Here is a 25,024-nt window from a genome sequence, read left to right as displayed (position 1 = left end):
TTCAGCAAGTGTGTGTGCACGGGCGTGCGGAGCCGCGCTGGAAGGCGCTGACTCCCGGCGGGCGGGCGGTCTGGCTGGGGGTTCAGTGCGGACCTGCTTATGCCACTGACGAGTGACTAGTTAAAACCCCTGGCAGGAGTTCCGAAGCCTGTGGTCTGTGAAAGTATGTGAGAAAGAAACCTAACCCAGGCTGGGGGCCAGGGGACGGCAGCACAGCACGTGCCCAGGCCCAGGCCGGGAGGGAGATGCAGTTCCACTGGGGGAGTGTGGCTTGGGCCCCACAGCCCCTGGGAGAGCCCTGAGGGCGAGGCACAGAGGACCTCGTGCGAGGATGTGGTCTTTCTCCCGAGAGCGGTGGGTGGGTCAGTGCATTTGCTCCATGTCCTGCCACTCCTGGGAGTGGTACATGCATGGTGACACTGGGGGGCACTGCAGCAGGTCTGTCCCTAGAAGGCTTTGGAGATCCTCCAGGAAGTCGCTGGCTTCACAAGGACCAGTGTAGTCAGAGCTGCAAATGCTACAGTACGTCACATCCCGTCACATCCCCGTGGTCCATAGAGAACCACTGTTGAATTTCTTAAAGAAAATATATTTCTCTAGCAATGTTTGATTATACTTTTGCTTTTCTTTATTTTCAAGTGCTCCTAACCTCCACACTCCTCTTTAACCTGGATAAGGAGCACAAGAAAGGGGTGAAAAGTCTAAATAAGAAAAGCCAGTGGGGTTATGAAATAATAAGAAATGAGTGGAAGAGTTCATTTCTCTTATATGGGATGATAACCTTGATAAAATGGAGCATGCCTCTGGCATCTCTGCTTCCCTTCTGACAGTGAATTAAACTTTTGAGCATCACAGTAACTGATTAAATTTGATCCTAAGGTTTTGACCATCAGTATTCTTATTTCATGGTAACTTCCAAACATGTTTTTACTTTTTACCAACAGAATTTAATCTTTCTCTCTAGAGGAAACAAATAGAAAATAAGTTTTAGAAAGAGCAAATGTGGAAATTGAAAGTGTCAACCTAAAATTAAAAATCACTCCAAACCAAGTCCTAAGCTGTCACCTTCCCTTATTGACCATTTTTGCACAGCATTGTGCCCCAAAGGTAAATCAATCAGGGGCCCTCCTCCCACACATTTGCCTCTTGGATAGCTGGTAAAGGAATATTTGCCTAATCTTTAAACTCCTTTCTAGTCTGGGCTCACTTTCTCTCTTCTGGGAAAGAAGGCTCTGTGTAGCTTGACCGGGATGATGAAAAAGGAAGAGCCAGGCTTATAATGTACCGTTAGTGAGCTCTGTCTGCCCTCTGTGTGCCTGTTAAAGCATTTGATCCCCTCATAGACTGAGGAGTGTGCAACATTTTGCTGCTTTGAAACCACTAACCACATGAAAACTCTATGTATTATTGTAACAGAAAATTGAAATAAACACAGAAGTTTCAGATTGAAACCTTCAATCTGAATAGCCGTCAACTAAAACAGTGGTTCCCAAATGTTACCAGGTTCATGACACTTTGAAAGCCCTGGCCAAGTAGGCTGGCTTGGGACTTCCCAAGGAACTGCAGCCATCTAACACGGGAGATCGCAAATTAGCTTTAAGTAATTTCTGATAATCAAGATTTATGAGACAAAACTAACAAATCAGAGAAGTATTAATAGTTCCCAGCAATGGAGTTCAGAAAGGAGCTAAAAAGTGTTAAGTGATGCAGAAAATGCTATGAATTAAAAATAAAAAGTTTAAGGGCCGAGGCAGTTTGAGAGAGGAAAAATCTAAGGTAAATCTCTCTCTACACACTGGAGTTTATGCCTTCTACAACAAATTATGGAACAAGAACACAAATTGTTGGTCCTGTGCTAATTCTTATTACAGTACACCCTTAATGTTTTTATTTTGAAAGTATAATAGTATTTACTACATAATTTTGAGAATTATCAGGATATTGAAATTATCGGGATATATATCATTATAGGCTGTTGTGGGTTGAATTGTGTCCTGCAAAAGATATGTGCAGGTCCTAACCCCAGTACCTGTGACTGTGACCTTATTTGGAAATAGGGTCTTTGTAGATGTGTTCAGGTTAGGATGAGGTCATTGGAGTAGGGTGGGCCCTGATTCAATAACTGGTGTCCTTATAAGAAGAGGGGAATTTGGACCCAGACACATGCCAGGAGAGTGTGATGTGAAGACAGAGGCAGAAATTGGAGTGGTGTACCTGCCTAGAAGCCAGGGATCGCCAGGGCTGGCTGGCGACCCCTAGCGGCTGGAAGAGGCAGGGCAGGAGCCTCCAGTCTTCAGAGAGGGCATGGCCCTGCGGACACCTGGACTTCAGACTTGCAGCTTCTAGAACTGCCATAATAACCTCTTTTAAGCCATTCAGTTTGTGGTATTTTATTACAGCAGCAGCTTTATAAAACTAATACATAGGCTTCAGTAGGATTCAGAGAAAAATTTAGGCTTGATAGGGCAAGGTGGAGTGAGAAGGATATTCTAGGTAAAGGAAGTAATATCTTCAAAGTCACCTGGTTCCAATAAAGTATAAAGTAACTTGGCTGTTCAGGAAATTACCTAAAGTACCATTAGACAAGATGTATAAACAGTATCAACAAAAGAAGCATATAACAGAATGAAGGACATTTCTCTAAACTGAATAAATGTATCATTTCAAATGTTTATGTTCTTCTTTTCTCATTCATTGAAAATTGGTGAACAAGGACCAAAGATTGGGGAGCACTAAACCAGTGGTTCTCAAATGAGTGTGCCTCGAGTCCCCTGGTAGACATGCAGATTCTGACCCCAGTGACGTGGGGAGGTCCTGTGCATGACCAGCCCAGGCTATGCAGGTCCACGACCCTAGACTGCCACACCTCCATGCCACGAACTTTGAAAACATTCTTTGGAAAATCAAAAGTTGGTGATCGTTTTTCACGGTCATTGAGCTAGAAAGTATCCATCCCAGCGATTGTCTTTGCCTGAAGACTCCTAAGTGCCTCTGTCCTGTCACATCATTCTCTCAAGCTAAACATCTTGTTTGCAACTCCCTACCTAACCGTCCTCTTTGGATGAGCTAGGGGTATCCTGACACATGTCCCAAACCCAGCTAATTACCCATTCCTGCCCCTAATCTTCTATTTTCCCCACACACTCATTTGCCTAAGAGAGAAAAAGGTAGGACCCGTGTTTCTCTGTCCCTCCTGGAGGATGGTCCTGACACCTGCCTGGTCTTCCAGCCCGGCGCACACCCCTCCTCCCTTCACAGCCTTGTCCCGTGGTGACCAATTCCTATGGCTTCTTTCTTCTAAGTAGCTCTCACACCTGCTGCACCCACTCCCTCCCCCCTCCCGAGGACTTCTGTGGCACTCTGCCTGCCTGCCGCAACCCCGTGCTTCCCATCCATCTCCTACACTGCCACCAAAGCCAGAACCCAGTTTTTCTTCTTAATCATCCTTATCTCTTGAGTCCAGTTGGTTTCTGTCTTTTTAAACTGGCCTTTTAACATGGTTCAAGTTACTGTTTACCCCAGAAGAGTCAAGGGAAGGTTAAGTTGGGGCCAGGTGAGTAGATTATAAGGCAAGAAAACCCATCGTCCCCAAGTTCATCGCAGCTGCTTGAGCTCACTGCACAAGCCACTCCTGTGCCATGGCCGCTGGCCCCTGTGCAAGAAGACAAGACAGCCCCTGGGCCGAGTGAGCTGGGAGGCACTTGGTAAAGCTTCTTTTGTGGCCCAGACCACAGCTTCACAGGAAAATCATGGCAATTTCAGTTAACGGTATTTCCAAAGCTTTTTGAGCTCCTTGAGAAACAATTTCATGTAAACGTGAATGTGAACTTTACTTCTAACTGTGAGAATGGTAATATCTGCTGTAATGACCATTGCCAACATTCTGTTAGGAATGTCTCGCCCTTTGGCCCCTTCTATAGAATTAGCCATAACCTTGGGTTCTTTTGCAAGGTGCACTATTATAAGCACTCCCACCATATGTAACCAGGCAAGTGTGCTGACGATCTACCTCTGCTCTGAATATTTCTTTGGAATGAGAAGAAAGCTGATGTTATTTCTTAAGTTCCTCCTCTTAAACCATCTGTAGAAATTAATCAGACTCTTGTCACAGATTTTTTTCTCCATTTCTAATAATTCCATTTGAATACTTGTCAGTAAAAATAGTTTCAGGGAAAACTTTTGAATCCTGTAATACTTGTCTTTGAATCTTACTATTTTCTCTGCCAATCTGATCTTGGTAATGGGGTGTGTTCCTTTTGTTTGAAGAATACTTGACTTCTGCTTCTCTGTAGCTGTAAATATGGATTAAAGTGACGTGTAGGGATGTTGTTTAGGGTAGATGAAGTCCGGCAGATGTAAGAGAAAGCGTACCATAGCACAACGTGCGAGTCAGATTAACACTGTGTGTCTGCAGGTTTTCTTCTTTGTAATTCCCCTCTAAGAGTTCCAAAGAGAAATAAGTTTATGTTGAGAGAGATTTGGCCTATACAAGTAAATCCCTGATAGTGATGGATCTGATACCTAGAAAAGTAAAGCTTCGTAGCCCTGCCACAGCCAAATGCAGCCCTAACTACTCAGAATGGCGACCTCTTCTATGGCAATACTTAGTGATTTTCGTCTTTTAATTCTTTCTGTTTCTCTTATGTGCTGTGTTTTTGGCATTTAAAAAGTCTTAAAAAGCAGCTAACAATATTTAGATATGGAAGGGGAAGGACACTTCTTAAAGTGCTAATAAACTATGAATGAGAAGATATATTTTGGAGGTTTATCATTTTCCAGATGAATTTTTAATCATGCAGAAAAAAATTGGAGACTTAAAAACACAACATGTCTCTTTGTTATAATTAAAAACATTGTTCTATGTAGGGCCCTCAGTTGTCATACTGTTCCGCACGCTCATTGCTTGTGCTGGTCGGTACAGGAGGCCGCCGCGCACACACCTCGTCTTTGTGTTGCCTGTGGACTTGCAGACCCAGTTCTGCAGTTCAGGCAGCTCTCTGCTGTGACAAAGCAAATCTCTCAAGACGAGATGTAAACTCAGTGGAAGCAGGGGACTGCTTAGGTGAGTGCCCACGGTGCTGTGACTCCCTGAACGTGGCCATCAGGGAACGCCCGACGAGCCTGATTTGACTCCGTATGCATGTTCCTCTCAGTTACAGAACATGAAACGAAAGGCCAGGATAAACAGAAAAGCCGACTTTTAAGACATATTTAATCCTTTTCTTTATGGTGGAAGTGAACAGTTTTTCACGTTCGAATAATATAAAGGCAACTCTGAGACCTCTTCCACAGACTGCATTGTCTGAATTAAAGCAGTCACACAGGCATGTTTGAGACAATAGATCCCTTCTGAGAACTGAAATCTGAAATCAATTCAGTGCATCAGAGCAGAGAGCTGCAGGGTTCGATTTTGCACTTAAGAGAGAACTTGTTGTTCAAGTGGGAGTTGGTCAGCCATGGAGGTAAGAGCCACAGAGACGGGCTCTGGTATTCTGTCAGGCACCACTGGGGGACTGGCACCAAGCCCAGGCATATTGCCATTGTGGTGACAGGTGTACCAGGTGACCTGACTCTGTGGTCACTGAACATCCAAATGGCTGGCATTTGGTAGTTATTAAGTAAATATTTATTGAATGACCTCACCTAGTTCTAAACCCATGCTTACCTAACAACCTTCTCATTGATTGAGTCTATATGACCAAAAATAAATTTAAGAAGAAAATTATGCCTAACAGAAAGTTTCCATTTAATAGGTAGTAGGTTATTAGCTTTTTTGGTCATTTAACCAGGTGGAATGCTTCCAACTGCAACTGGCAGAAAACCCAACTCAATATCCGGTAGATAATTCAAATGATTATAGGTGAGGTTCCGGGCTGGGTGATTCTGCGTCAGCAGGGCCCTGACTTCTTCATGTCTCCTCCTCTACCAGCGGCGTGCTCGCCCCTCGTCCCTCAGAGCCAGAAGACGGCTGCTCTGTCCCATCGTAGGCTTCCCATTCCCATCCATAGAAAGAGGAGCCTTTCCCTGCATTTGTGAGCTAGAAGCCCTTCCTCCCCATCTGATTGGGCGGTGTTAGGCCTCTGCCCGTCCCTGGGCCAATCAAGGCTTGCACTGACAGGTATTTCTAATCCAGGCTCTTGCAGGGATCAGGGGGCTGGGAGTGACTATGATTGGCTTAAATAAGGAGCTTCCGGTCATCTTATCCGGTTACTTGGCTCCTACAGCTGCGTGTACTGCAGTCTCCAAACACTGAGCTGCAATTCAGTTTCCGCGTGTCCCAAGTGATCTTCCAGAAGCAGATGAAGGACTTACGTGCTCCTTCACACCCCTCCTCCGACAGGGGCTCAGAGAAGCAGCCCATGCCTGGGACGGCGTGTAGATCAGAATCCCTCATTTTCCTACAGACAGATGGAAGTGTCTCACGCTCCTGTGCAAACACAGGGCACTTGCATTTGATCTTCATTCTTACTGTCTTTTGAACCTGCTGAAAATAGTTGGTGTTTTGAAGATTAATATTCCTGTTCCGAGTCACCTTGACTGAGATAATACTTTTAGGGAGAAATGAAAGTTGACCATTTGATGTCTTGCTGTTTCCTTGCTTTTCATATACAGAGGGTGCAAAAAAAAAATGGATACACATTTTAAGAAAGGAAAACTGTATTAAAATTGTAATACTCAATATATACCAATACCAAAGATGAATACAAGTCACTTTCGACTTCTGCAAAGTGGTTCCCATCAGCATCCAGACACTTCTGATTACAGGGAACTACTGCTTGAGCCACGTTGACCAAAGTGTCCACTTGTACACATTTTTTGGCACTCCCAGTATTGTTAGCACCTTAAGTAATCTTGTCGTAGATATGTACATAAACTAGCATGTTCTACTTGTTACATGCCTTTATAAGAATGAATCCATATTTTGGATTATCTTTTTATGTTAAAATCAGTAGAAACTTTCATAGTCTCTTACCAGACGTTGACTGGTAAAACTTTATTGATAAAATTTATATTAAAGTATATTTTATTATCATATAAGTACTTTCCATTAAATGTACAGCACTATAAAAGCATTATGAGTTAAACGTGACCCATCGCTGCAGTTCTGCGGTGTATATTATTTGGTAATGAAGTTACTTTTCCCTAGTTATGTTTCCTAAGGACTATTTCTAGCTTTCACATGACCAAGAGAGTTTCCAAGTCTCTATCCTTGACTGTGCTGATCGAAGATTCTTTTGGTATCAACCTATTGCTGTGTTTCCATTCTTGTACCAGGAAACCTTTCCTTATTGAAAAGCCATGGGTGTATCTAGGCAGAATTATAACTCTAACCTCTAGGTATGGGGTGAAGTTAGAATATACACAAAATACTTCGTGTCCAGTGTCTCTGATCATCACAACCAGTGTGAGGTAAACACTGGGACCCATTTGTGAGGAAACTGTAAGTTTGGGTGCTCTGCCCAAGGTCCCAGAGCCTGCCGGGGGTTGGGGGGTGGGCTTTGAATTCACTTTGTCTTGCCTCACTTTTTCAAGGGTAGTCAAGTTCTTACTCTACTGTCTTTCCCATACAGAAATCACCATGAAATTCCTGAATGCTGACCCAGTCAGTCAGTGACAGAACACATATGTGACAGTGGTCCCATAAGATTATAATGGGGCTGAAAAATTCCTGCCACTAGTGACTTAAAAGAATTTGCCAGGGATGAGGAGGTTGCAGAAATGAGGCTATGCTTGAGGTGGCAAACAGCTTTAACTGGGGTGTGCGTGAGGATGGCACTGGGGAGCTCCCAGAGGGGGTCCCTGAGGAGGTGTTGGAACTGGAACAGGAACACACAGCTGAAGAAGAGGTGAGAGAAAAGGAAACTGTGGGAGAAGAAAAAACATTCACAGTGAGGGTTAAGCAGAAGCTTTACAGACTTCAACAAGTGCCTTAAAAAGTTTGAAAGCATGACCCCAACACCGAAAGGTTTTCATTAATATAGAGGATACATTATCTGCTTACACGCAAATCTAACATGAAAAAAAGAAGCAAACCACTATGGACAGATTTCTGGAAAAAGTGACACCCCCTGAAGAAGAGCCTCAGGCAGCTCCCTCAGGAGGTGTTCCAGAAGACAGCACTGCTATCACAGGAGATGGGAGCGCCATGTGTGTTGCTGCCCGAGACCCCCCAGTGCGGCTGGATGAAGAAAGTGATGTCGATGACCCTGGCCCATGTAGGCCTGGCCTAATGTGTGTTTGTACCTCGGTTTTTAACCAAAAAATTTAAAAAGTAAAAAAAAGAAACAGTTTTAAAAATAGAAAAAGCTCATAGAATGAGGATATAAAGAAAGAAAATATTTTTGTGCAACTTACAGTGTGTTTGTGTTTAAGCTGAGTGTTACTATGGAAGAGTTGAGAAGTTTAAAAGAGAATTTTAAGTTTATAAAGTAAAAAAGTGACAGTAAGCTAAGATTAATCTATTACTGAAGAAAGAACTTTTTTATATAAACTAGTGTGGCATAGTGTGCAGCGTTTAAAAGTCTCCAGGAGTGGGCGGTTTTGTCCTAGATCTCACGCCACTCACGCTCACTCTCCGACTCACCCAGAGCAGCTTCCTGTCCTGCAGGCTGCATCCAGGCTGAGTGCCCTGTGCAGGTGGACCATTTGGTGTCTTATACCGTGTTTTTGCTGTGCCTTTTGTAAGTTTAGATATACAAATACTTACCGTGTGTTACAGTTGGCTACAGTACGCAGTACAGGCACGTGCCGTCAGTACAGGTTTGTAGCCCGGGAGCAATGGGCTGTCCCACCCCTGAGGTGTCCAGTGGGTGCTAGCCCAAGTGTGTGCATGTGTGCCTCTGTGATGTTCGCGCAGCCACGAGGCGCCTCTCGTTAAGCAGAACATGACTGCCTTTGGAGATTTTCCCGTTATCACCATGTTACTGATTTCTAGTTTGATTCCATTGTGGGTGGAAACTGCATTCTATATAAGTTCAGATTTTTTTAATTTGTTGAGGTTTGTTTTATGGCCTAGGACATGGTCTGTCCTGATATATGTTCCATGCGCCCTTCCAAAGAACATGCTCTGTCCTTGTTGGGCAGAGTGTTCTGTAAACACCGACGAGAAGCCGCTATTGACTGTGCTGAACTCTCTTGTGTACTTGTTGATTTTCTTTCTAGTTCTATCCATTGTTGAGAGTGGTGTTGAAGTCTCCAGGCATAATTATGGGTGTTACCCTCAAAATAAGAGACCTTTCAAAGTAAGCAGCAACTAGCATTTGTTTGAGGTCAATAAGAATAGCCATTCGGATGCATTGAATCAGGAAGAACCCAAATGGTGCTCCAATGAGGAGACCAAGGCAAGCGGTGTTTATGAGAAGGGGAGGGGACAATGACATCCACATAAGGAAGGCATTGCATTTGGTGGAGAAAAGCTAACACAGTAATGCTAATTCTAAGCAATATTTTAATCTTCAGTTCCGTAGCCATCAGTCCGGTAGCCATAATATAACTGCTTTCTCGTTATATTTGCAAGTAGTTCTTTGGGGGCACAAGGTGGCTTAGGCCCCGACCTCTGGACCCATCCAAAGGTCTGAGGCATCAGTCACGCATAGTGGTCCCTCTCCAATGGCAGCTCTGCTGCATTTTAAAATGGCTCCTTTTTTTTTTCTTTTTTTTGCTCCAATTTGTCTTTCTCCTTTCAGTTCTGTCAGTGTTTGCTTGACATATTTTATAGCTCTGTTATTTGGTGCATACACATTTAGGATTCCTATGTCTTATGGATTAACCCTTTTATCATTCTATAATGACCCTTTCTGTCTCTGGTAATTTTCTTTGCTCTGAGTTTGTTTTATCTGATAATTAATAATGCTTTCCTTGGATTAATGTTTGCATGATACACCTTTTTCCATCCTTTCGCTTTGAACCTGCCTATATCATAATTGAAGTGAGTTTCTTATAGACAGCATATAGTTGGGTCATGTTTTTTAATCTAATCTGCCAATCTTTGCCTTTTAATTGGTATAGTTCATGCAGTTTGCGTTTAATGTGATTATTGATTACTAGGACTTTTGCCATTTTACTTTTTTGTTTTCTGTTTCTCATTTCTCTTTTTTCCCAGTCATCCTGTGGTTTAGTAAACATATGTTAGAATTCCATTTGATTTTTCCATAATATACTTGAGTATATCTCTTTGTATAGCTTTTTTATTGGTTGCTCTAGATATTACATTATATATACATATCGCATCTACTGGTATCATTTCACCAGTTTGATGAAATATAAAATCCTTGCTTTCTTTTACATCCCTTTACATCCCACTTATAATGTGAGGTAATGTAATGTAATTGTCTTAAATATTTCCTCTACTTATATTTAGAATAACATCAGACAGTGTTACCATTTTTGCATAAACAGCCAAATGTAATAATTTAGGAAACTCAAGAGGCAAAGAAGAAAAGCATAATGGTTTTACCTGTATTTTTGTTCACCATGTTTTTTCTTCCTTCATTCCTGATGTTCCAGGGTTCCTTTTATCATTTCCCTTCTGTTTAGAGACCTTCCTTTAGCCATTCTTTTGGGGTAGGGTTCTCGGTGACAAGTTCTGTTAGTGTTTTTTTTTCCTTCTAAGAATGTCTTGATTCTCCTGCATTCTAGAAGGTTGTTTTCACTAGATATGTGATTCTGGATTGAAAGTTCTTTTCTTTCAGCCCTTGAAAACTATTGTGCCATTTCCTTCTGGCCTCTGGTTGCTGATGAGAAATGTGTCATTTGGATTGGGTTTTTTCCCCTGTAAGTAAGGTATCATTTTTCTCTGGCTGCTTTCAAAAATTTTTCCTTTGTTTTTAGTTTTCAGAAGCTTAATTATGATGTGTCATGGCATGGATTTATTTGGATTTATCCTCTTGGGATTCACTCAGCTCTTCAAGTCTGGGTTTATATCCCTTGCCAATTTTAGAAAGTTTTCAGCTATTATTTTTTTGAGTACTTTTGCAACCCCATCCTCTTTTTCCTCTTTCTCTGATCCAATGATATGGATGTTAGATCTTTTTTATAGACGCAGAGGTCTAGGAGTCTGTATTCATATATTTTCAGTCCATGAGGTCTGACAATTTAGTTTGCTAACTCATCCTAGAAAAAGTGCTACATACATCATTGCTGAATATCACTATGGTCACCTTCAAAGTCCTCCCCTTGGGAAGCTATGCACTGATGACAGCGCCTAGTCCACTTTTCAAAGCAATTTTGGAACTGTTTTTCTGGAATGGCCCTCAGAGCTGTCGTTGTATTACCCTTGATGTCCTGAATGGCATCAAAATGTTTTCCCTTCAATGTTTCCTTTATCTTCGGGTAAAGAAAGAAGTCATTGGGGACCAGAGTAGGGAGAGTGTTCCAATACAGTTATCTTTTTCCTTTTTTTTTTCTTTTTAAGATTTTATTGGGGAAGGGGAATAGGACTTTATTGGAGAACAGTGTGTACTTCCAGGACTTTTCCAAGTCAAGTTGTTGTCCTTTCAATCTTAATTGCAGGGGCCACAGCCCACCATCCCTTGCGGGGAGTCGAGGATTCGAACCGGCAACCTTGTGGTTGAGAGCCCACACTCCAACCAACTGAGCCATCTGGCCACCCGTGACTGAGCGGCAGCTCATTGACTTCATTCTAGTTGCGGAGGGCGCAGCTCGCTGGCCCATGTGGGAATCGAACCGGCAGCCCCGTTGCCCAGAGCTCACTCTCTAACCAACTGAACCACCCGTCCGCCACAGTTATTTGTTTACTGACTAAAAACTCCCTTACAGACAGTGCTGTGTGAGCTGGTGCATTGTCGTGATGCACCATTAATGGCAAGAGCCATTAATTGTTGGCCAAAAGTTCAGGTTGTTTTCATCTAACTTTTTCACACAGCCTTTTCAGCACTTCCAAATAGTAAACCTGGTTAACTGTTTGTCCAGTTTGTACAAATTCATAATGAATAATCCCTTTGACATCAAAAAAGATTGGCAACATCACTTTGACTCTTGATTTGGACTGACAGAACTTTTTTGGTCGTGGAAAATCGGCTGACTTCCATTGTGCACTTTGACATTTTGTTTCAGGGTCATATTGGTACACCCATGTTTCATCACCAGTGATAACATGGCCCAAAACATCGTCTTGCCTCTCCAAAAGGTCTTGGCAAACTTCGACTCTCTTTTGCTTTTGTTCATTGGTGAGCTCCTTTGGAACCATTTTTGCACACACCTTTCTCATGCCAAGATTTTCAGCTATGATTTTCCTAACTGTTTCTCTATCGATGTTTACTTGATCTGCTATGCTTCTTACAGTCAGCCAATGATTTTGACAACAATTTGACGAATTTTTGCAATGTTTTCATCAGTTCTGTTTATTATTGGCCGCCCTGACCTGTCTTCATCAGTGATACGTTCTTTCCCCTCAGAAAAACGTTTAGTCCATTTGTACACTGCCATTTTCTTCGTGATATCATCCCATAAACTTGGACTAACATGTCCCTGATTTCACTTCCACTCTTGCCTAGTTTAACAAGAAATTTAATGTATGTTTGTGCTCTAATTCAAGCTCAGACATTCTCACGATGGCACACAAAAACACACGACAACAAGAATGAATGCCACTCAGCAAGACACCGCCACACGTTGACATGAACACAGTTGTGAGACATTGATGTACCAAGGTTATGAAAGTTGACCGAGCTGTTTGTACAGTGCTGCCAATGTAGGCGCACGGTGGCAAGTTTGCGAACTTAATTGTCAGATCTCGTATCTTCTCTTTGTTGTTCAGGTTGGATATTTTCTTTTGTTTTGTTGTCCATTTCACTGATCGTTTCTTCTGTCCCTTCCATTTCATTGTGAGCCCATCTACTGATCTTTATATTTCAGTTATTTGTTTTTCAATTATAAAATTTCCATTTAGTTCTTCTTTATATCTTCTATTTCTTTCGTGAGACTTTTTTTTGATGAAGATTTCTATTTTTCATTTGTTTCAGCCATGTTTGTATTGCTTGTTAAGGCACTTGTATGATGGCTGCTTTAAAATCTTTGTCAGGTATTTCTAACATTTCTGTCATCTTGGCATTGGAGTCTATTGTATATCTTTTTTCTTTCAGTTTGAGATTTTCCTGGTTCTTGATATGATGACGGATTTTCAATAGAAACCTGTAAATTTTTGTATTATGTTATGAGACCTTAGATATTTATTTAAGTTTTTGGTTTAACTGGCTCTCACTCTTGGCCTTGCCTCATTACTGCCAGGTGGAGGTAGAAGCCCAGATTCTCTGTGCAGCTTCCATTGACATTTAGGTGGAGGGAGTACTCCTTGTTACTGCTGGGTAGGGATGAGAGCTCTGGTGTCCTGCACCTCCCACACCACCACCACAATGGTCTCCACTGACAACATGGTGGGGACAGGGATGAGAGTCCCAGCTCTGTATTTGGTCTTCTCTGACACCACCCTGCTGTAATGAGGTTGGCAAACCTCATTACAGCCTTGACAGGGTGGAATTCTAGGCTCTTCACTCAGTCTTTGCTGGTGGGGGTGGGAGTGAGTCCACAGTTTTTCCTGTGGTGTTTGGCTGGAGTAGAGCAGTTATTGTATACAAGTTTTTTCTCTTCCTAGGTTGTCCTTTCTGGGTCCTGTGACTAGAGTACAGGCTTTTGTTGGGGCTTTAAAAAAATCTGTACCCATTGCCATTTCCAGTTTGCCAGCTTGCTCATCTCCAAGTCTAGACTATATAAGGCAAAAGGAAAACCCAAGGACTCATCTCTATGTCATTCCTCCAACCCCCAGGTCCCTGGCCAGTCTGTCTTCTCTACATTTTTCAAAGTCTTTCCTTGTGTTTCTTTCATACATAATGTCTAGGGGTTTAAGTTGTACTGAGCAAGAGGAACAGAGAAGTACTTCTAACTCCATCTTCTTGGAAGCAGAAGTCCACATTGGCATGAAGGATTTAAATTTTTGCACATCAAACTCTACATTAGGAGGTTTTTGTGCTCCTACCCCTAACACTGAAGATAATATCCCATTATTTTCTGACCTTTGCAGTTAAAGAACCTAGTTTCTTTAGAGGGAATTTTTCCTTTCTTTCTGATTGCTTTTACAGTCTTTGCCTTTGTCCTCCAGTTTCACTGTGATGATGTGTTTAAATGTGGATTTATTCTTATTTATCCTTTTCACGGTTCAGAGTTATTTTTGATTCTTACTATTCCTTTAATTTTAATTCTGTAAAATTCTCAGCAATTACTTCTTTTAGTATTGGCTCTCTACCTCATTTTCTATGTTTTCATCCCAAAATACCTATTAGACCTATGGACCTTTTCTTTCAGTCTTCCATATTTCTGAAGCTCTCATATTTTCTCTCTTCAACTTGCTCTTCTGCCTCCTGGTAATTTTCTCCAGTCTCTATTCCAGTTCACTAATTTTTCTCCTCAGTTTTGCTCTTTAACCCATCAACTATTTAATTATAATGACTGCAATTTTTATTTCTAGAAGTCAACCTATTGTTTCATATCGTCTTATTCTTTTATGAATTCAATTCTTTTTTATGGTATTAATCATCATGGGTATACCTTATCAGGTTCTTTTTTTTTTTTTTTCAAATCAGATTCTTGAAAGTGTGATCGGTCTGCGGGCTGCTGACTCATCGTGGTGGCTCATATCCTTGAGCGTTTTGTAATTTGGAGCTGTGAGCTCGTCTGCACAGGAGCTGCATGTGGGAATCCTGTACGTGTGGGGTTGACGGTGTGTCCCACCAGTCTGATGTACACGGCTTCTTCGAGGCATACCCGTGATGTCACTTTCCAGAGCCATTTTTATTGTTAGTTTCTTGACGTGGAGGTTTATTGTCCACATGGTTATTTAAATTTGAATTTCACACCCACCAGTGGTACCAGCTTATGATTAATCTTCACAGGGGAGTGTTTTTCCCGTTCTGCTGAGAGGCCAGGCGGAGTCCGAGAAGGCTCCTTGTTTTCCTGAGCTAGTGAGTGGATCTTTTCTACAGCCTCCCCTTTCACGTCGAGTCTGGCCCTGCAGAGAACTCAGATTGAGCTCTCTGCTTGCTCCTTCACGCGGGCACAAGCTCTTGTACCTGTCCCACTCAGGGATTAAAACTCAACACTGAAAGCCTCACACCTGGCCCCTCTACTGCTTTTTTTCCCATTTCCTCTCTGTTCTAGGTATCTAGAGATTTTCTTTCCTAAAAGCTCAACTATGCATTTTTTTTAAAATGTGGTATATTTTTATCCAGTATTTCTAGGTGTTTGACCCAAAGAGGTTTTCAAATAGAAGGGTTTTCTATTTAAGTATGAATTCTTACCTGTTGAAGCTTAAGGTTCAGAGCATGAAGAGTTTGTTGGAGGAATGAAATACTTTTACATATGTAGATTACACATCTTGCTTACCTTTGTTCAGCAAGGTGCAGATCAGTTGGCATGCTACCTTTTTGCCTGTTGAAGCCATGGTGCAAACTGGATGGCAGTCACCATAACAGTGTACATTTCAACAGAGCTTCCAGAGCAGAAAACAATGATGGAACAAACAGCTAGCCAAAGTCTGTGCTTAGACATGTGAGTTTACGTTCCAGGATTGCATGGCTTTGTTAGATCCGTTTTCCTATGTACATAGGAAACATTTGAATCTGTATATACAAAATCTTTTCTCTCTCAAAACTTATGTATTGACAGCCTCTTCACCTGGTTCTCATCTTCTGTACACAATACGACTTACACGATGTATTGGGTTTTATTTCTTAAATAGAAGAGGATATTGGACAAGTTTGAGAAATTCCAGTATTTTCATTCTCACCTGGCAATCTTAACCGTATTCCCTTTGATTTCTAGGGTAAAACTGTTCAATGGAAGTGATTAGACTCAGCATGTTTTCTTTTTTGTGGGTGTAGTAATCTATATGAAACATAAGCTTTGTCATCTTAACCGATTTTAAATCTGCAGTTCAGGGGCATTGCGCACATTCACAGTGTTGTACAACCATCCTCACACCGTCCCCTCCACTGTCGCCAGGGCTTGTTCATCTTCCCAAACTGACACTCGTATTCATTACACGCCAACGCCCCGTTTTCCAGCCTCCCAGCTCCTGGCACTGCCACTCTACTCTCTGTCTCTGTGAGTTTGATGACCAGGTACCTCAGATAAGTGGCATCCCACAATATTTTCCTTTTGTGACTGGCCTATTTTATTTGGCATAATCTCCTTCATCAACGTGGTAGCCCTGTCAGAATGTCCTTCCTTTTTAAGGCCGAATAATATTCTATTGTGTGTATAGACCACATTTTGTTTATCCATTTATCTGCCGATGGACACTTGGGTTGCTTTCATCTTTTGGCTACCGTGAATAATGCTCCTACAAGCATGGATGTGGCATGCTTTTAAAACGTGCAGTGAGAAGCATAAAACTGGTAGTATTTTTAAATGCTAACAATTCTAATAGCACTATTCTATAAGTTTAATTGCCTGTAACCATTTGAAAATCATGAGAGGTTGAATAATCTTTCAGTGATGGTGAACGTAGTTCTTAGGAAACACATGTGGACCAAGCATTAGCAAAGAGCTAGGCTACTTCTTAACTGAGGGAGAGGAGAGCGGCGGCTCGGGAGTGCTCGGTCTGGGCCTGGAAAAGGAGTGTGGGGCGGCCAGTGAGGGACTCGGGACACAGAACAGTCTGGCCCCTGGGGCTTAGCCGTGCTGGGCCGGGATGGACATGGAGGGTGGGAGAGGGAGTCCATGTGCTGCAGCTCCTAAGCCGCGCAGAAGTCAAGTGTGGCTAAACGGAAAAGGCAAAGAGTCAGCAAGGCAGTGTGGGGCCGTTGATGCTGCATCGTGTGAATTAACAAATTCCAGTCTGGAAATCTTTTATTTCCATTGTGTGGAAAATAAGATCCCCAACCAAATATATTAAGTATTCTGTGTAAAGAAGAAGTGAAGAGCTCTCTCTACACTGAATGAGACAAATTTCACACGTGGAATACTGACCCAAACTTGGCTTAAGTTACTTCTTGCCACAAGTTACAGATGAGGAAATAGAAGCAAGACCACAAAAATCTTCAAATGGGGAAACTTATACCTCTTTAAAAAAAAAGCAAGACAGTGGACTTCTCAAAGCCTGTAAGTCTGACAGGTTGTTTTTTCTGTACAAAAAACACTTGAAATTTCTACACTGTTTTTGCTTATTTCTGTATATTCATATTTCCTTGAATAGTGGCTAGCAAAGGGACAATTTTTATTTATTACAAGAGTAGTTTTCAAACTTCCAACAACAAAGGAAATTGTCCCAAGAGCATGGTTTTAAAAAACACTGAATTAACATGTAGGCTAAGTCTCCAGCATGTGAAAAGGTAAGTCAACATGTTGTTTTCACAAAGTATTGTTACTTTTTTTTCTGTTATATTAATAACAGATTTCATGAAATCTTACAATCGTAGTCTAAGAATGGATGTATATATCTCCTGTTTTCAAGTTGTTTTCATAGTCTCTCTTTGTTTTTCAGATTTTTTGTTTAAGTTCCTGGTTATTGGAAATGCAGGCACTGGCAAATCTTGCTTACTCCATCAGTTTATTGAAAAAAAATGTAAGTGGCACCAAATGGTCACTGTGTCAAGTGTGTCTCCTTTGAAGATTGCTCTCTTGCTCAGCTTTGTTTACAGCAAAACTTCTGAATATTTTTCAGGAAAAAAGTTATATTTTAAAAATATTTGAAAATAGCATTAAAAGTTTGTTACTAATCTTTTAGTAACACGACTGAGTTTCTATTAAGTTAGCCTTTCCATGTTACAATCGTTCATTGTTCAGTATGTATTTAATTTATCCAGGTACTAAAACACAGTATGATTGTGTGGAGACAGCACAGTAGATGGCCCCAAAAGCCCCAGGGGTACATGTTAGACAAACTAAGAGCATTTGGTCCTCAGTAGCCTTGTATTACAGTTAAAGCAGTTGTTGTCATCAATTTTATTTTGTTGGTAAAGAAACAGGTGTAGACAAGTTGGTGTCTTTTCTTGGGATGGCCACCAAGTAATTGGTTAGGCTCACAGAGCTCACCTTTTCCATTGACTTCTGCTATTCTGATAAGGGAGGTTGAATGTTTTATTCCAACCTGTTGTAAAAGGCTGTAGGTTTTCAAGGGCCTTTTAAACTGCTTTTGTAATGATGGAAACCATTATGGACAGTGGCTTGTCTATTTAGTGGCAGTCAGGTGAAGGCACAAAAACCTTTTACTCGCGGGTCCCCAGGAAACAGTAAACACAATGTCATGTAGCATACCTGATTTCTAGTACAATTAAATTTTGTCTCGCAGTTATAAATATATACTAGTCAGTGGCCTGCAGAGCTGTGATGGTTTTTAATCCTTTCATCATCACAGAAATGCTCTTTTCTAGACAGCTCATTGCAGGCGGGTTTAGCAAAGTACTTACTTTGCCTGACTCCCTGCTCATTCCAACAGTGTTGATTTCTCTAACAAATCCATTCCACAGTATTGCCACATAGTGCTAACATTCATGAAAACTCAGCAGCTGTGATATGCACAGTTTTGTTTTGGGGATTTGCTTGTTTTGTTTACTCTCTTTTCCTCTTTTTCCCTTACTCTTTGGTGGCCATGAAATTTCTTTTTTGAGCTTTTCCTTCCCTTTTATTTCTTTAGCGTAGCCACTGAACTAGTTGAAACTGTCCCTGCCTCATTACTGACCGAGTTGCAGAGCGGTCCCTGGGCAGGGAGCCCTTGAGGACGGTGCTGCGTATTTCTGCAGCCCGTTTATGGGTGGGTGCCTTGACCGTGGGCAGTGGACATGGCTCGTGTGGCATGGCCACCTCCACACTTAGGCTGCAAAATGTCTGGTCTATGTTAGGAGTTTTCAGGAAAAGCTGTGTTGTGTGTCTGAGGGCAGGGACCGTGCGGGTTCTGTCTAGACGGGAGCGCTCATCATCTACTGGCGGAGAAAAGAGCGCAGACGAAGTGCCGTTGCTGCGGATCAACGCCTGAGCTTCGTGTTGCTTGTTCACATCTGAGGCCAGTTTCCTTCATGTTCTAAAATTAAATGTCTTGTTCTTTTTCTTTTTCAGTCAAAGATGACTCAAATCATACAATAGGAGTGGAATTTGGTTCCAAGATAATAAATGTTGGCGGTAAATATGTGAAGTTGCAGATCTGGGACACAGCAGGCCAAGAACGATTCAGGTAGCGTTTCTCTAACTTAATAAAAACCTTGGAAAACTGGATTTGAAATAATCACTTATGTTCTCTTGATATATACAGTCCCCCCACCCCCTCTCACAGATTGTAGAAACCCCACCTCTGCAGGATTTAAGACCAGCTAAAAGTCCGTTTCTGTCCCTGCAGCTCCCTTTACTAACGACTGCATGGAAGTCTGCAGCGCGCGATGCTCGTGATTTAGGCTGATTTACTAGTGGAGTCAGTGAGCACGTCAGGAGGACGCGGCGTGCGCGTGCCGCCTGCCCTTGCATCCAGGGCCCAGCGAGAGCACAAACAAGTTCTCTGTATTTCACTTTAAAAAAAGAATTTTTAAGGGGTTTTGTGTTGTTTTACATGAACTAGAATACATTCCATAAAACATTCTCTCCTCCACACTTTGCTTACACAACAGTCATAATTGATGCTCGAATGGTGACCCCGTCATTGCCAACAGGGTCCCATGTTCACGTTCTGTAGCTACTAACGCAAAGATGGTTAATATTTTAGTTACACTTTTTGAACACATAAACGAAGTCAAAACAGAACAGATACTCAGTTTCAAAATTCGGTTAAATACACTTCCCCCGCAAGCATTTCACTTAATTAAAGTCAGGTATATATTATGGTTTAAATGCTCAATAACTTGGCTTCAAAAACACTGTAACCATTTTTAGTCACGATCATTCTTCTGAAAGCACTGATTACACATGGTGGGTTCAAGTCATACTTTTATGTCTTCTCACCCCAAAACCCCACTGAAATGACTGTAACATAACTTTAAAAAAAAAGGGAAAGTGCTTAATTGTGATTAAGAGATTTCAAAAAAACATGTTAAAGACAGCAGTGGGCAGACAGCGCAGTGACTGACTAAAGCAGAGAAGGCTACATCTTATGCGCTTGTAACAGGAAGGCCAGTGAGCAGGACGCCGATTCCTGCTGCTCAGCCCCAGAAAAGGTCAGAGTTCCGAGGCATCAGGCTCCATGGGGGGCGGGGCTGGTGCTCCTCGTGGGCATACGCAGGGCTGCGCGGCCCACAGGGCAGGGACCGCGAGGTTGGAGAGCGAAACCCAGTGAAGGTCAGGGAGCACCAAACTCCTTCCCACACCTCTCCCACATTGTTAGTGGCCAGGTGTGTGTATCTCACGGGTGTGTGCGTCTCGTGTGTGTATTTGTCAGGAAGGAGAAGCGTTCCTTCTCTACAGAAAGTGAGTAGCTCGGAGAGAAGAGCCTGACGCACTGACCTTTGGGTTTCCCCAGTGAAACGGCCCACCCTCTGTGGAGCCGTCTGTATTACAGGGAGACCTCCAGCCCACACATAAAGAGCTGCTTTTAGGAGACTTCTTTACGAGTATTCCTTGCTCTTGAGTATAAAGGACCACCAGGCATTTAAAGAACATTTCTAAAATAAAAGAACCCAAAATAAAGAAAATAGGAGTGTTCCAGGAGTAGGCAAAACCACTAAAACTCCCATGTCCTCAGAAATAAGAGCAGAGATAGGGTTCAAGTAGTAAGAACAAAATTATATTTTAAAAAGAGCAGTCAAATTAATATATTAAATAGAGTTGTGATCTAGAAAGTTAAACAAGAAATTTGAGATGAAAAGAGGAGAGACAACATAAAGAATCGTACAGAATTTATCCAGGAGTTCTGATGCCTGACTAATGAAAGAGCAGAAGAAATGATCAAAGTAAACTTTCCACTGAAGGAACGATTTCCAGATGTGTTAGCCTACCTTACGCCAAGTACAAACAAGTGAACGGGAAAGGACCCAGCCAGATCATGTCATGTGGAATTTCAGAGCACAGAGAAGAAGTGAAGATACAGAAAGACTCCAAGAGGGAAAACAGCCACATATGAAGGGTTGGAAATGGGAGTTGTGCTGGAGCGTTCTACAGGAGCGTTTGGGAGCTAGAAGAGACTGATCTGTTGCCTTCCAAACAGTATGAAAAATTCTTTCCCAACCTAAAATTGTAAACCTAACAGCTATCAGTTATGTGAGACTAAGATCAGAATACCTTCAGGTATGCAAAAAGGGGGTTTATCTTTCACAGATTCTTTCTTAGAAACTTCAGGAGGTTGTACTTTACCAACACAAGGGAGTAAACCCAGAAAGAGGAAGATGAAGTCAGCCCTACAGGACGCATCCTGGGGGAGCAACAGGAAGTGTCATGTGGTGTCACCTGCAAGGCAGAGGTCTGAGGAGAAGAGTGGGGGTGGAGGGCGAGCTGAAGACCCCCTGATCAAAGCAGGAAGGCAATAAGCTCTAAGATTGGTAATTCAGAGTTTCCTGAGCGTTTCATAGAAACATGGACGCAAACCCAGAAGGATGAAACTAAGATTCATCCAAGGAAGGGTTTTTCTGTATTGTGTTTGTTCCTTCAGAGCCCAGGTATTATCTAGTCCACAGGTGTTCAGCGGGTACTCTCTTAAGGAGCGTACCTTGGGGTGCAGGGTTCGCAGGAAGGAGTGGGAGAGCAGACACTGCTGGTGCATTTCCAGACTTTTAGCAATATTTTACTTACAACTGTGTGCATGTATTTGTTTTAAATGACTTAAAAAAATGTATATCTTAAAAATGTATGCTTAAATTTGTATGCCTGAATAATTTATTTAGGAAGCCATGTGTCAAAATAGTGTAAAATAAATCAAGAAATAGATGTTGATGTGTTTCATCTTGAGAAGAACTCTCAGATACTGCTGTCTCTAGAAGCTAGGTGCCTGCTGGGGCTGAAACATTGCCTCTTACTGTGTGTGGAAGAGGCCTCCCTCACCCCCTCCTGCAAGAGGCCGTCTGGGGAAGCCTAACAACCAGATCCTGTCTGCCGTTTGTCAAAGCAATCTAAGACCTGCCTTTGGAGTTTGAGAGCTAAAAAGTAAATTTCACGCCCTTTTCACAATATTAAAGTAATAATGAGCGGTTCTGTTTGTGTTTTTTAAGTTCCACCATTTATCCCCCAAAGGTAGGCACCGTTCATTTCTGTGATGCCTGTTTTCTGACACCAAGTGTGGTTTTTCCATGTCAGTTCTCCAATTCTCCACACCTCTGTGTCCAACAATTCAATTCAGTCTGACACTACCTGGGGTCAGCACTGAACTGGCAGACGAAGGGTTCAGTCCCACAAAACTGCCCCCACGTCAGACCACAAATGGGGTGCCCAGCAAACCACAAAATCAGGGCTTTCCATGACCTGTCTGTCCCCCAGGCTTCATAACTCATTGGAACATCTCACAGGTTAGGAAAGCGCTGTAGTCACTGTTAAACAGTGTCTTCATAAAGGATGCACTCCAGGGACAGCCAAAGGGAAGAGGTGCATGACAAGGTGTGTGGTCTGGGGCACCCTCCCAGGACCTCCGTGTGCTCCCCAACAGTCGGGTGGGGGAGGAGTTCCAATGGCGCTTCAGTACAGAGGCCCCACTGGCGGACCCCATCTCCAGCCCTGAGCGCAGCAGGCCTTGGAGGCAGGCTTGAAGGAGGAGTCGGGTTGCTCTGAAGGATGGACTGAGACGTGCACGGCAGTGGGGACAGCAGCCACCGGCACCTAGAGGGCCTGGCAGAGGCCTGGTGGTTTGGTTAGGACGGTGCAGGTGTAGTCAGTGAGACGGGGCCTTCCATGTGCAGCGTGAAGCCGGCGCAGGGAGGTGTGGAGGATGCATTCCTGCAGTGTAACGGCGGTGCTGCCGTCCCCTGCCCCGAGGATGGACATGGAGGGTGCGGACCAGAGCTCTATGAATGTTAAGTGTGTTGTTAGGCATCAGGTGGAGATGCTGGGGCAACACCTGGATCATGCAGAAGTCGTCTGAGGTGAAGATGGACTTTGGGTCAAGAGCATTAACAGAAGAGAACAGGACCAGCCTGGGGACTGCGGCGCCCCCTGGCAGATGGGAGGACAATCACCCAGAGTTGGAGGAGCCCAAGCGCTGGAGAGAGGAGGCGGTGGGAGCGCGCAGAAAGTCGCCTGGGTCCCGCCGAGAATATTGCGCGACCGGGACAGGCTGCTGCGGTGGAGTGCGGGCCTGGGCGCGGCCTGGAGGAGGGCCGGGGGCGGCCGGCGGGAGTCCGCGTGCGGGAGCGTGGGGAGCGCCAGGGCCTGCACGGCTTCTCCTGTCGTCTCTGATCTGAGCTCCCAGGGAAGACTTTATTTGTGGAAAACCTAATGCGAAGGGAGGCTGAGGATGCCGAGGTGTTCCCGGGACAGAAATCCCCGGACGTGAAATGACTGAGAGGCGCCCGGCGCGCAGTTCCTTGTCCGCGACCAGGCCGCATGGGCCCGCACTCGTGGTTCCGTCCCAGGACCACCCTTTGCCCGCGAAGAAGTGGGGTCCATCGGCACCCCACAAATGGCGGTGAGGGGCTACGGAGCGCTTGGTGCCACCCAGGCTTTGGGATGCCCTCCCCGCTTCCGACCTCTCACCCTTGTCAGTTCCCAGAGGTGCCGAAGATTCTGTGGAGAGCTTCGTCCACCTTTCAGGGAATCCACTTGTCCCAGCCCCGTGCCCCCACCTGCCGTCCCTTCTGTGACATGGTTTCCTCATGCATATACATAAATGTCTTGGAATCATTTCTTTTAAAGCAACATCTGTCCCTGTGCTTTGATTGCCAAAGCAGAAATGCCCCTTTTGTATGAGAAGGTGGGCAAAGGTGGCGATGGGTTGGAAGTAAAAGCCTGTAACTCTTTCAGGTCTGTGACCAGAAGTTACTACAGAGGCGCAGCAGGGGCCCTACTCGTCTATGACATCACCAGGTAATGCAGCCCCTGCGGTCCTGGCTGGCTGACAGCACCTGTGGCAGTGTGTCCAACGGCGGCATGGCTGGGCCTGGGCCGCAGGAAGCCCCTCAGCCCTTCCATTCGGGTCCTAGAGGCTTTGAGCCAGCACCTGCCATGACTGCCATGTAAAGAAGTGTGTTTGTCAGGGTCTCCATAGATAAGCAGCCTCACTACCTTCTTAACAGGGCGCCGTGACATTTTCCTTAGGGCTCACAGAGGCCAGCTCCACCTGTGGTAAACTATCAGACAGAGCTGACATTGACCGAAGCTGAGGGCACCTGCTGGGCTTAGCTGGCCTGGCTTCAGGCCCAGTCCCAGGTGACCAGCTGAGTGACATGCTCAGCGCGGTGTCCTCGTCTGAATGGTGGTGATGATGATGGTGTGATACTCGTCAGCTTCCCAGCGATCAAAGCGCTAACTCTCGGGCTCTGGGCGTGTCACGGCGACCGGAGTCCACGTGTGCTCCGTGTAGCCCTCACCAACACATGGTAATTAAGTCATGTTAAAAGTTCCGTTCCTTGGACTCACACACCTGTTTCCAGGGCTCAGGAGCCACTCACGGCCGGTGGCTGCTGTGCTGGACAGTGGGATTCTGGGACTGGCCTGTCCTCGCAGAGACCCCGTCAGACAGCGTTGGCTTGTGTGGGCAGCACTGCCTTAAACACCTGTCATCTCAGCCATGTCCTCTGGGGTTCCTGGGTAAGAGCGTCCTGAGAGGGTGTGTCTGCTGCTGTGACACACACCCCATCTGGTGTTGCGACGAGGTGCCGGGGGCACTGCTGGGCCTCCCTGGTCGGGCAGCGAAAGGCTGCGCTTGCCCAAGTGTGAAGCTGTGAGCCAGGACAGGAGTGGTCCGTGGGTGTATGAGGACTGAGGACAGCAGGTCTGGGACTTGCTCAGGCCCTGCACTGCCACCAGCTGCTGTGTGACTCCGGGCCTCAGGTTTCTCATGGAAAGCCCACGTCACAGTCCTCAGACAGAGTCAGTGTGCTGAGTTTCTGGAAGACAAAGCGCCAGCTTGTTGCACAGACTTGTTAGAGGGTGGCAGGGAGCTTGGATC

General features: G+C 44.0%; 1 protein-coding gene across 2 annotated transcripts in view; it reads left to right on the top strand.

Annotated features, from left to right (window-relative positions):
* Positions 1–25,024, top strand: part of RAB4A (RAB4A, member RAS oncogene family) — a 36,616-nt gene that overhangs the window by 967 nt on the left and 10,625 nt on the right. The window contains exons 2-4 of one of the 2 annotated variants that reach the window (XM_033099460.1): positions 17,498–17,578; positions 19,069–19,183; positions 23,878–23,940. In XM_033099460.1, the coding sequence (XP_032955351.1) occupies positions 17,498–17,578; positions 19,069–19,183; positions 23,878–23,940 (259 nt within the window). Of the gene's footprint in view, positions 1–17,497; positions 17,579–19,068; positions 19,184–23,877; positions 23,941–25,024 lie in introns of those variants that run through there. The other variant, XM_033099461.1, reaches the window with a different exon arrangement.

Source organism: Rhinolophus ferrumequinum, chromosome 27 (assembly GCF_004115265.2).
Source record: "Rhinolophus ferrumequinum isolate MPI-CBG mRhiFer1 chromosome 27, mRhiFer1_v1.p, whole genome shotgun sequence".
Classification (NCBI taxonomy): Eukaryota; Metazoa; Chordata; class Mammalia; order Chiroptera; family Rhinolophidae; genus Rhinolophus; species Rhinolophus ferrumequinum.
Note: the sequence above shows the minus strand (reverse complement) of the source record. Positions and strands in the feature narration are given on the sequence as shown.